Source organism: Lytechinus pictus, chromosome 3, assembly GCF_037042905.1.
Source record: "Lytechinus pictus isolate F3 Inbred chromosome 3, Lp3.0, whole genome shotgun sequence".
NCBI lineage: Eukaryota > Metazoa > Echinodermata > Echinoidea > Temnopleuroida > Toxopneustidae > Lytechinus > Lytechinus pictus.
Genome location: NC_087247.1, coordinates 5,977,943 through 5,989,060, shown reverse-complemented (window position 1 = coordinate 5,989,060; position 11,118 = coordinate 5,977,943). Strand labels below are relative to the sequence as shown.

Here is an 11,118-nt window from a genome sequence, read left to right as displayed (position 1 = left end):
GATCTCAAGGGGGGGGTCTGTGAGGCCTCTCACCCCAGCCATATGTTCTCCCAAAATATCCCAGCCTTGATAGGGTTAAACAGTTTCCAGTGTATATGAATGTATGGGGAATATGCATAATTTTTTTAATGCATTCATTAACTCGTCTTTCCTTCAATTCATTCCTCCACCTATCCATCCATTCATTCACCCATCAATCTATCCATCCGTCCATCAATTCACTCATCCATCTGTCCAACCAACCCTTTAATCCAATCCTCCATCCATCAATCCATCCATTGATGCTTCCACCCATCCATCCACTCGCCGTTCTATCCATCTTGCCATTCATCCCACACATCTATCCTCCTTCCATCCACCATCCATCTGTCCAACCAACCCTTTAATCCAGCCCTCCATCCATCCACTCACCGTTCTATCCAACTTACTACTGTATTCATCCCACATATCTATCCTCCCTCCCTTCCAACCATCAATTCACCCATCTATCTGTCCAACCAACCCTCCATCCATTCATCCACCCACCGACCGTTCTATCCAGCCTAATATCCATCTGTCAAAACATTCATCCCACCCATCTATCCTCCCTTTCTTCCATCCACCCACCCACCCACGTACCGTCCGTCCACCCACCCACTTTTCCATCCATCAAGTCATTCATCCTTTAATCCATCCTTCCAATATTCTGTCCATCAACAAAGAAATGATGATTAAACAGACAATAGACTTCAGTGTATATCATATTTCTATTCAATAAATTTGACAATTTTGCCAAGTTAAGAAAAAAAAAACTTTAAATCTAAAATGAGTACTTTGGACAAAAAATTGCATCTAATAAAATGAGTGAATTTCATTAAAAAGATACTTAAAATTTATCAAAATCTGAAAACTAATAAAGTAATTCAATTTCAAAGTTTAGCAATGTGGATGCTTTCATGAATATGCAATAGGTGGGCTGATGATGTCATGTCCCCACTTACCCTTTTCTTATGCTATTACATGAATCATCATTCTTTCATAGCAGCATACATATGTGTATGATGTCCCTCTTGTAACAGTAACACAATAGGTTGCAGCATTGATTATCTTACACATTAAACCGGTAGTCAATCAAATTTTTGTTCATTCTTGGTGGATGAAATTTGAACAAATGTAATTTCGTATAACAAAAAATATAAATGAAACAGTGGGGAGAGTAAATCATCAGCTTGCTCATTGCATATTCATGAATACTTGCATAAATCTTTTCCATTGGAATAACTTTGTTAATCCTTGTCCGATTTCGATAAAATTTTCAGCATTTTGTTCGTCTGATTTTACTTTATCTCTTCAAATCATATTATTTTCAACCTGGAGTACCCCTTTAAATACAAATGGAAAACAAGAGATATTGTGAAAGAACACAGGTGTTGAATATGATACTATGACTTCATCAGTTCTCTAAGAAAAACTGTGGCATAGCAAGAAGCTGGCAAGTCAAATGACAAATTCAAAGTCCTCTTTAGCGATTGACCGCTTGATTTAAATTCATCCTCTTGCCGATTTCCATGAGATAACCCATCTCTGATTTGACATGGTGATTTACTGTCATACTGTTGGTGGGTTGTGACTCCACTATTGGGATTATCTGTTGTTTGGGAAGTATTACATGAAAGAGTTCTACCATCGGTAATGGCAGTAGAGTGTCCATGTGTGCTCGAAACCATGAGGCAAGCAGAAAGACAAGCAGGGCCATCCTGGGGTCGGTTTGCGCTGACCCCATGCTCTTTATTACAGCCATCCACAGCAGGGTTACGATCGGATTGATTAGAACCCAGTTCCACATGGCGCCCAGATGCTTCCATTAGATTCCTACTCCCTGCTGGTAAGATACTATCCCTGCTCAAGGCATCACTGACATTCCCGGCGGGGCTTACTTCATGGTTGCTAGGCAACGATGTATCTTCCATATCTCTGGTGTAATCTCCCCCATCATCTTTCTTGTCTGGAGGCTGATCTCCAGTGGAATCCGATCTAGAATCCAAACCCCATGTTAGATTTTTTGGCCGAGCAATGACCTTGCGGTAGCCCCCTGGGATGTTGAGCTTGAGGGCGGGTATCCTGAAGGTGCATTCCCCGAGTCCAGCCTCATCTAGTCTCCTTTGATACTCGCCTCCTGCTGTGTGAGATGGATACTGGATGTTGTTGCCTGGCAACGGCAGCATGACCTCCATAATGGTGTATTTGTCCTGGGCGATGTCATCTTCAGTTACAGTATGCACCTTCAGAGAGGAAAGCAAGTGGTCAAAATGATAATTGATGTCATAATTCAAAACATGAGGATACTGCAGAGAAGAAATCATGAGATTAAGGAAACCAGCCCAGGGGGGAGGGGGGGGGGGGACACTCAAATCATATTTTGATGGGGGTGTGCCTCACGAAACCCTGAAATGGGGGTCTAAGGAACTGACTACAAGGGTAAAATACAGGGTCTTGGGAACTAAATATATACCAGGTGGTGTGAAAAACAGTTTACGGAATGGGATCGTGGTACTGTAGGTACGGTGCACGTATATGTGGGCGTTAGCCATTCATGGAGCTGCTAGCGGCTACTTTTGGAGGGAGTTGTGAAGCCGTGCATGCATTCAGCTCTCGCACACGGTGCTCGCGCTGGACAATTTTGGCAGGGCTGGGGAACTGAGGTGTTTCGTAACAGGGGTCTTGCAAGTGGGGCGGGGCAAGGTGGCTTCTGAATGGAAGATTTGTCATTTTGAGTATCTAGAGAACTGAAAAAGGGGGTCGGTCATCAAAGCGGCACATCTCCGTACCACCAATGTATGTGTGTTCCCCCAAGAAACTAGTCAAGCTCTATCATACATGTTCACACAATACTCCCAAATAAGGAGTATTTAAAAACTTGTAAAGCTGTAAAAACAAATTTTCATGCTGTAATCCATGTCTATTCAATTTGAGTGCTTTAATTTGACTGAATTCATTCAGGTATTACACAGAGCATTTTAATATTAGAGAATTACAAAATGAAAACAGCATACATAGTGTAGTTTGGAAGGGCAAACTATATCTGCCGAACCTCACATTATTCATTTTGACAGGTGAAATATACGTATATTATTACACAGTTTGTTGGCATGGTACCTTGATGAAAGTCTGAGCTAAATTTACCCACTCAGTGTCTTTTCCAATTCAATCTAATTTTATTCATAGACAAAAGAATGGGGATCAGGAAAGCTGCTTCTTAGTTCTGTATATGAAAGGCAATAAATGTGACATTTGTCAAGGTATCTAAGCAAGAATGTAACTTACTCCATGGAATGGAATACTCCCCAGGGAATGGATGATGTGCACACAGTTGTGTGCGGGAATGACTGATTGAATCCGATGACCAAGTATCATATATCTGTAAAGCACTTAGACACATCGTTTCAATGTCTTAAGCGCTATATAAAAGCAAGACTTAGCGAATTATTATTACTATTAACTTACAAAACAGTGGAGATTTTCTAGAAGTAGAATGGGCCCTTTTTCACAGAATAAAGGTGTTTTTGTATGGGCAAAAATATGTTGAAAAGAAGGAACTATCATTTTACTCTAAAAAATTGTACCCTTGCCTAGTGAACAAGTGCAACTTTGAATAAATAATGAAAAAAAAAGTTATGGTATTACCTTTGCTTCTGGGTCTGTAGTACACACAAGATCACCCTCTACTACATGGTACCCATAGTAACGCATCCTCCATGATGCCACCTGATTCCACAGCAAACTGCAAAAAGCATGAATGTACATCTGTCTCATGTTGTGAGGGATATTCATCAGAGCTTTGATACAACCCTCGTCATCGGTACCATGTCTGGTAAAGAAAGAAATGATTTCTCTTGAATGGAATAGTGGTATAAAGAACCATGGGCCCCAGCTACCCAAAGGTTTACAATGGATTACAAATATGAAACAACAGGTTTTGCACGTCATGTGTATACGAACATGATCTTGATTGACCACTGAAATTGAGCAATTTGTTTCAAATATTTGTGTTTTCAAGCTCTGAGTATTGTTTCATGAAAGTGCTAAAAACTGGAGCAATGGTGCTTCTTTGCTACTAACTGTCAGAAAACTATGATTTTTCAGTGTTGTTGGACATTACACTATAGATTACCTAGTCGTTAAAAAAATAATGTATAAAATTTGATTTCTAGATTATAGAAAGTTCATCGGATGGTGATACACATTTCTCACAACATCTAGTAAGTTAATAATTACACAACGATAATTAACAATTTTTAACACACAAAAAGAGGTCTTCATTACCTATTAAGAGCCTTGAGCAAAAGACACTCTCTAGTTTTCATGGCTGGCATCAGTTTGAGGGCTTCTCTGGGAGAGCCTGTTTGTTGAAAGCATCGATTTGCAACATTGGTGGGATCAGACGGATTCGCGCATGGTCCATCATCTGGAGACAGAATCAGAGAAACTGCTTCTTTCTATAACATGTGATAAAACGGAACCAAACATTGTCAATTAACCTTTACTCTATAAAACTAACATTAAGCGGTATGGTAACTTTGTGGGACCTAGGATGAATATTTGTTAAATTGTTCTTTGTTGAATATAACTACTGTACTTTCAGCTGGAAAAATAAAACACAAACAAAAACCACTACCACAAGTTTCAAATGAATGAGTTACATAATCATAAAGATATCAATGACTGAATAGAGCCACTCATGGTAATATTAATTTCCTATACCAAAGCCATGCAAATTTAAATATTGAGCAATCAACAGGTTCAAGACTTTGAAGAGACATTTAATATTACAATTTTTGAAAAGTACTCACATACTCTCCCTGAAGAATGGCATGCCCTACATCAGCTGGCGATATAGTCGTCAGTGCTTGACTGGGATCATGGGATGAGGCTCCAAACCGCTGTTCTCCAAAGTAGTTGATGAACCCTTTCTCCTTGAGTAAGAAGAAATATAATGGAAAATGAGAGAAAATCAAACAAAAGATTCTTTTGTGGCATATATATATATTCTTGAATGTTTGTGACAATAAAACAAAATGTGTCATTTTGAGGCATAAAATATTATAAAATTCAAGTCTATCCTGAGTAGGTTGAGTGATTCTTTCCTTGAGATTTGACAATGAGGGTAAAAGTGGCTATTTTACCTGACTATTAAGAAAACATGAATGGTTGTTAGTACTTAGTAAGCAACCAGAGGACTGATGGCTTATGGACCTTTCTGAGGGACCTGGAAAGGGGGACAAATGCCATACCAATGGCACAAGCACAGCAACCCAGTCTGAAATCTGGAAACCAAGATTAAACACTGCCTTTCTAAATGAGCTATCGCACCTTGGTCTAGATTAAAAGTGCCTCAACACCTGTAATTCAGTCAGCCAATGAATAAAAAAAAACTAAAATGAAGAAAATAAATCAAATTTAAACTTGAACTTGTATGTGAGGTTAAACAAGTCTAGGACATCATTTAGATTAAAAACATGAAATCAGCAACATGAATCTCCTGCTATGCCTTGAAAATATCAAAGTGACTCACCTCAACACATTTGATGCAATGCTCAATGGAGTTTTTAAGCTCTACCCTTCCACATCCCTCAGATCCACCCTCAATCTTAGATGATCCAGCCTTCCTTTCCACATTCTGCAGGGCAATGTCAAAGTGATTTCCCCATAGCTCAGCAGTAACCATTGGTTTGGTCCTGGGATGTATGGAACATATCTTCAGCCATTGTGGGAGCTGATTGGAAATATCTTCCAGTCTGTATTGAGATTATGTGCATAAAAAAGAGTTAAAGGGACATGTTGGAAGCACACAAGACAAGATTATTTATGAGAATCATGCAAATCACCTATACTTTAAGGAAACCAAAATAGAACGATAGCCCTGCATTTCATTGAAAGTATTTGTAACTTTGATAAAAATTAGAGCGACCAAGACCCCAAAATGACATCTCAAGAACTCTATGGTTTTACCTCTGAGAAATTATAAAAGGACTCATGCTCACAGTTACAAATCCCTGACGCAGGATCAAAGTAGCAAATTTGTTTACATGGAAAGAACTCCAGTAAAAAAAGTAATTACTGCACTTTATTTAGCCCTTTTTTCCCCACCTAGCAGTTTCTCTTATGCTGCACATGTCAACCAAGGAAGACCCACTTCCCTGGGTCAACCACATGACTCTGGTTGTTGACTTGTGGAAGTCCAGCCAACTTCAATGACTACTTTTAACCATAGACCATTCAGCTGATTATTGTTTAGTTCAGGTTACAGGTTTGTAGAATAGAATTCAATTACCTTTTGCTGGTGATATCTTTTACAACCATTTCCTGAGTGGTGACAGCCTTCTTATCCTTGATGCCAGCATAGGTGAAAGCAGAGGTTTGAACTCCTATCAATCTGGCAAGTTGCTGTAAGGCAGACAGGGTCTCTGTATTGATCTTCTGTAGAGTAAACCCTTGGGAAAAACAAAGTTAGCTAGAGCTTGCATTACTAACTTGTTAAGTACAAATAATTTTGTCAAAACAATTGGAATTTAAAAAACCTAACAATATCCCTATTTGCCTAACAAGTTATGTATGTACCATTAACTATTTTTCACATTGTTTTGTCATTTGCTTCTTTCCATTGAATGTGAATTTTCATAAGTTATCTCCTTCAATACATTGCTAGTCTTTTCCACATCTTTTAACTTTTTTTTTAACTTGTCCTATTCATTGATCCAATTGACATCTTGACTGAATTTTTTTGGCAGAATTATGTCATAGACCAAAACTTCTGTCTGTTTCTTTGATTATTCCGCAGAACTACTTTATGTTTCACTACATCTCCTTCAATTGTAGGAGGCAAAAGTAAAAAAAGACAAAAACATTTTAAAATTCTTGATACAGACAAGATATCGGCTATCTAATTACGTTAGTGACAAGAGCCACTGAACAAGCCACAAATGTAATGATTTCAAATTGATAAATAAAATATTTACTGGCTTCTCAAATTTACTATATCATTACCTGTAAAAACTGAATCTTGAGGATGACTTTCTCCTCCTTTCCTCTTCTTACGTTCTTTGATTGGTCTGAAGCGCACTGCAACCTTCTGATGTTCTCTATTGTTGGTTCCATCTCCAAAGGTCTTAGTTTCCAAGAATGTTCCATAGTGCTTGGCAACCAAACGATGCAGCTTGGTCCTCTGGTCTTTGGACTCCAGCCCCTCAAAATGAAAGGTATCCTCCCGATCTCTCAGCTCTACAAATTTGAGAAATTCCAGTACTGTTGATAGAGGAATTTGAAGGTGTTGAAACTGAACTACTGCGGGTTCCCTTGAAATGTGAATCTCTAGTCCCCCAGAGGGCATCCTGTGAATCTGTGTTCTAAGATGAGGGTAAAGGTACCTCACACACTTGTGAATAACAGTACGAGATTCTTTACTTGCGATAACCCCTAAATTAAGATGGGCTTGATGTGTTTCCAGAGTGTTAGAGCTCATCTCCATTATTGATTCAGAATGAGACCTATTAAGCAATGTCAGCTCATTTGTGGCAAATTTTTCCAATTCAGTGAAAGTGCCTGCACTCAGAATATTTTCAAAGCATTTCCTATAGTCTGTTGGAAGAGAGTCCTGAGTTGCTTTCGGAGTATTGACCTGGATGGGTGATGATTCACCTACTTGCGTGGGGATATCTATAGAAGGGCTCTTGCTGGCATCTGATGCAGAACTAATTTGTGCACACACAGAATCCAATTCCAAAAGAGATGCACGAGAAACTCCTGAACTGTCTATGGACCTGATGCCCAGTTCTGCACTCAGATCTATTCTAGTCCCTGTTAAGGATGCTAGTTTTCCATCTATTGAAATTTCAGACACTTGGAAGTCTTCAGGATTGGTCTTTGCAGTCCCCTTGAAGCCCTCATGTTGGGACACATAGCATTCAATCCCAAACATTTTTCACTGGTTTTCTTCTGCAAGTTCACAATTTTGAATACATTACCACCATCAATGTCAAGGGTTCAAATTTCTGAAATTGAAACAAGAGATAAGAAATGCACTTTCAGTGATTTATTTCCAATTCGTCTAATGCCAATTTGTCCAATTTCCAACTCGTCTACTATCAATTGGTCTACCATCAGTTCGTCCACTATCCACATGGTCTAATTGCCAATTCGTCCACTCATCATTTTGTCTAATACACGTACCCAGTTGGTCCAATAGCCATTTAGGTGATTAGACAAAGTGATGATTGGACCAAATTTTTATTGGACCAAATGGTTGTTAGACGAAATGTTGATGGACGGAATGACATTAGACTAAATTAAAGTAGACCATGTGGTGAGAGGACGAGTTGGCAGTAGACGAATTGGCAATTTACCCTTTCATTTGAGCAATATAACTCAAGGTATCAGAAACTGGAAATAAATCAGCTCTGCATAATTTATTATAATAAGCAATTTAGCAATGATGATGATGGGATGGGATGATGGTGATGATGATGTGGGTGATGATGGGATGATGATGATGATGGTGGGGTGATGACGATAATGATAGTGATGACATGACAATGATGGTGGTGGTGATGAAGATGATGATGATGGTAATGATGATGTTGATTATGATGATAGTGCAGTGAAAATGATGGTGATGATAATGGTTGTGGTGATGATGTTGATGATTATGAAGGTGATGGAAGGGTGATGATGATATGACAATGATGATTTTCATGGTAGTCTCATCTGATGATGCCAGATGGTACATGTAATAACAATGGTGATGATGATGATGGCATGATTTTTAAAATTCTCCACATACATGTGGGATTTCTTCAGCCAAAGTGGCTAGACTGGTCTCCTGAGAGGTTGGTGATGATAACGATGATGGTAGAACGTGTCAAGGTGATGGTAATGATATCGATGAAAGTGATAAAAATCATCATCACCATCATACAGCTACAGAGAAGAGCAGCCACAACTACAAAATAATAACAGGATGACAATAACAAAAACCATTATAATGATTATATAAGTTCTTTGCCTGCTGTAAGTCTGTAATCTAAAACATAACTTTTAGGGAAATGAATCATTACTCTCAATTATTTTTATTGCCGGAGGAAAATGACAACAATAAAACATTTCAGCCTTTCATTCAATAATTCATACAGCCTAAGCAGATACAATAGGGGGAAAAACATAACATCTTAGAAGAGAAAGCTTAATTAGTCAAAACAAAAGGAGGAACAAATTTATGCTCCGCTCGAGCTCTGGCTTAATTATTAAATCAGCCTTCATTTTATTTTTATCTTGTCTAGAAATATCATAAAAAATTCATATAAGCTAAGGCTAAGCTAGTCGATCTCTATATTTTGCATTTGAAAAGGAAAATTAGCAGTTGATCATAAGACTTAAAGTTAAACTAAGCAGATTTGGAGAGTTGTACTGGATATGCCATGGATACGAGGTTAGCATCCTAGGACCTAGACAACTCATAGTACTGGGCAGGAGGCCATAAAACTTGACCATCACCGACACATGCGATTCGTATGCACACATATCTAACGATGTTTTCACAAGTTCGTGATAAAGTAATTCGGATTGCACATGAGGTAAATACCCAAGTACGTCGATTGGATGTTCATTGGTCGAGGTTAAGCCAACGTTTTATTGGCTTGCTAAACACAACAACAATACTACTCTTCCATACAATGCTGCCATACTTACTTGCAGTCAGATGATGTGGCAAGGGAATTAAGTAGAAATCACATGAGCATGCAGAAGTACGTACGTATTTGTGTGAATCCGCGGAGCACTGTGATTGGTTTGCCCGTCGAGAACATTGTACTTGTGTACCGATACCGATAGCCGATCGTGGAGGCAGGCTCATCGTTTGTGTTCTTGCGCAGACATTTGAGGCTGCTCTTCTGTAATCCGTAGGTTTTGTGTACCAATTTACGAAAAATGGGCGCGGCATAATGCTATTATTCGAGGAGAGTCCATTATGACTTGCAGGGAGAATATTTTGTTTCTCCAAGATATTTCAGATATATTATTGATAAAAAATGTGAAATCATTTCATTCAACATTAAAACTTTAAATTTTGGTAATAAATTCCAATCGGTATGATGAATTTCAGATGCAATAGAAATGTTTTATGCTCACATTTTTCTTCCTTGTGGAAAGAAATCGCAACTTTAAGAATGAACGCAACCTAGCAACCCAACTTTGTATCAAGATGGCGATGATGCTGCAGCATAAAGCTGCAAAAGCAGTCACCCAACCTTCTTCTAAATATTACACAGGGGACAAAAATCCGGTACTTAACGCTTTCGAAGAAGAATACAAGCTTTTCATACAGTTTATGAAGAAGAGAGGTACACCTGGTCATAAGAAAAAGGATGATGAACCGTTTGCTAGAGGGTAATTAATTTTTTAAGTTAGACTTAGTCCGATACATTCAATTTGATGTCGGTTCTCTCTAATCCGAAGCCAGGCGAAGAATGAGTGGCAATTATTACTACTTACTAGTAGTCTTGAGGACTCCATGATGATGTCTTTTAGGCATACTCGTGATATAGGCCCCGCTCGAGAAAAAATTGTAATCGATCACATACCTCAATATCTAGGTTGCTAACTTCAGCTCACTATATATACTCGTGATATAGGCCCCGCTGCTGTGTTGAATGGCTTAGAATGTCCGTTCGCGGGGCCTGTTTCACGAGTATAATACTATAACCGTTATATAGGCCCCGCACTACCGCACTTCAGACACTCCAACACAGTAGCGGGGCCTATATCACGAGTATATATTAAGGTTGCATCCTAAGATAGTCGCGAAATCGGCCCCGTCCAACGCGCTTGTCCCAGCATTCGCACGTGTGTGGGGCTCGGATGACGGCTATTAGTATACTCGTTATCGAGGCCCCTTGCACTGTTATATCATGGAAAATAGCGTGGTCGTGGGGCTTGTTTCCCCGGTGAGAGATATCATGGGCGGCGCTGTAGGGGAGGGGGGGGGGGGGCTCCAATTTATTTTTTAAATTTATTTGCCGTTTTTATATATTGATATAGTTATTTAGGCCGTTATTTATTTATCAATATATTTGAATTGATTAATTGATG

The 11,118-nt window shown here is 38.9% G+C and overlaps 1 protein-coding gene across 5 annotated transcripts; it reads right to left on the bottom strand.

Moving 5' to 3' along the window:
* Positions 1-729: 729 nt before the first annotated feature.
* LOC129257939 (pseudouridylate synthase PUS7L-like) lies at positions 730-10,911 on the bottom strand. 5 transcript variants are annotated; one of them, XM_064096211.1, is made up of 9 exons: positions 10,873-10,911; positions 10,522-10,706; positions 7,024-8,027; positions 6,311-6,470; positions 5,552-5,774; positions 4,830-4,952; positions 4,303-4,475; positions 3,664-3,847; positions 730-2,261 (listed from the first exon to the last, which is right to left on the bottom strand). In XM_064096211.1, exons 3-9 carry the CDS (start codon positions 7,952-7,954, stop codon positions 1,422-1,424), a joined length of 2,634 nt encoding a protein of 877 aa, XP_063952281.1. In that variant the 5' UTR covers positions 7,955-8,027; positions 10,522-10,706; positions 10,873-10,911; the 3' UTR covers positions 730-1,421. The 5 variants fall into 5 exon arrangements, with proteins under 5 accessions (XP_063952281.1, XP_063952284.1, XP_054752354.2 ...); XM_064096214.1 differs by lacking the exon at positions 10,873-10,911 and having other exon boundaries at positions 10,611-10,707; XM_054896379.2 differs by lacking the exons at positions 10,522-10,706; positions 10,873-10,911 and adding an exon at positions 9,721-9,911.
* Positions 10,912-11,118: the final 207 nt, after the last annotated feature.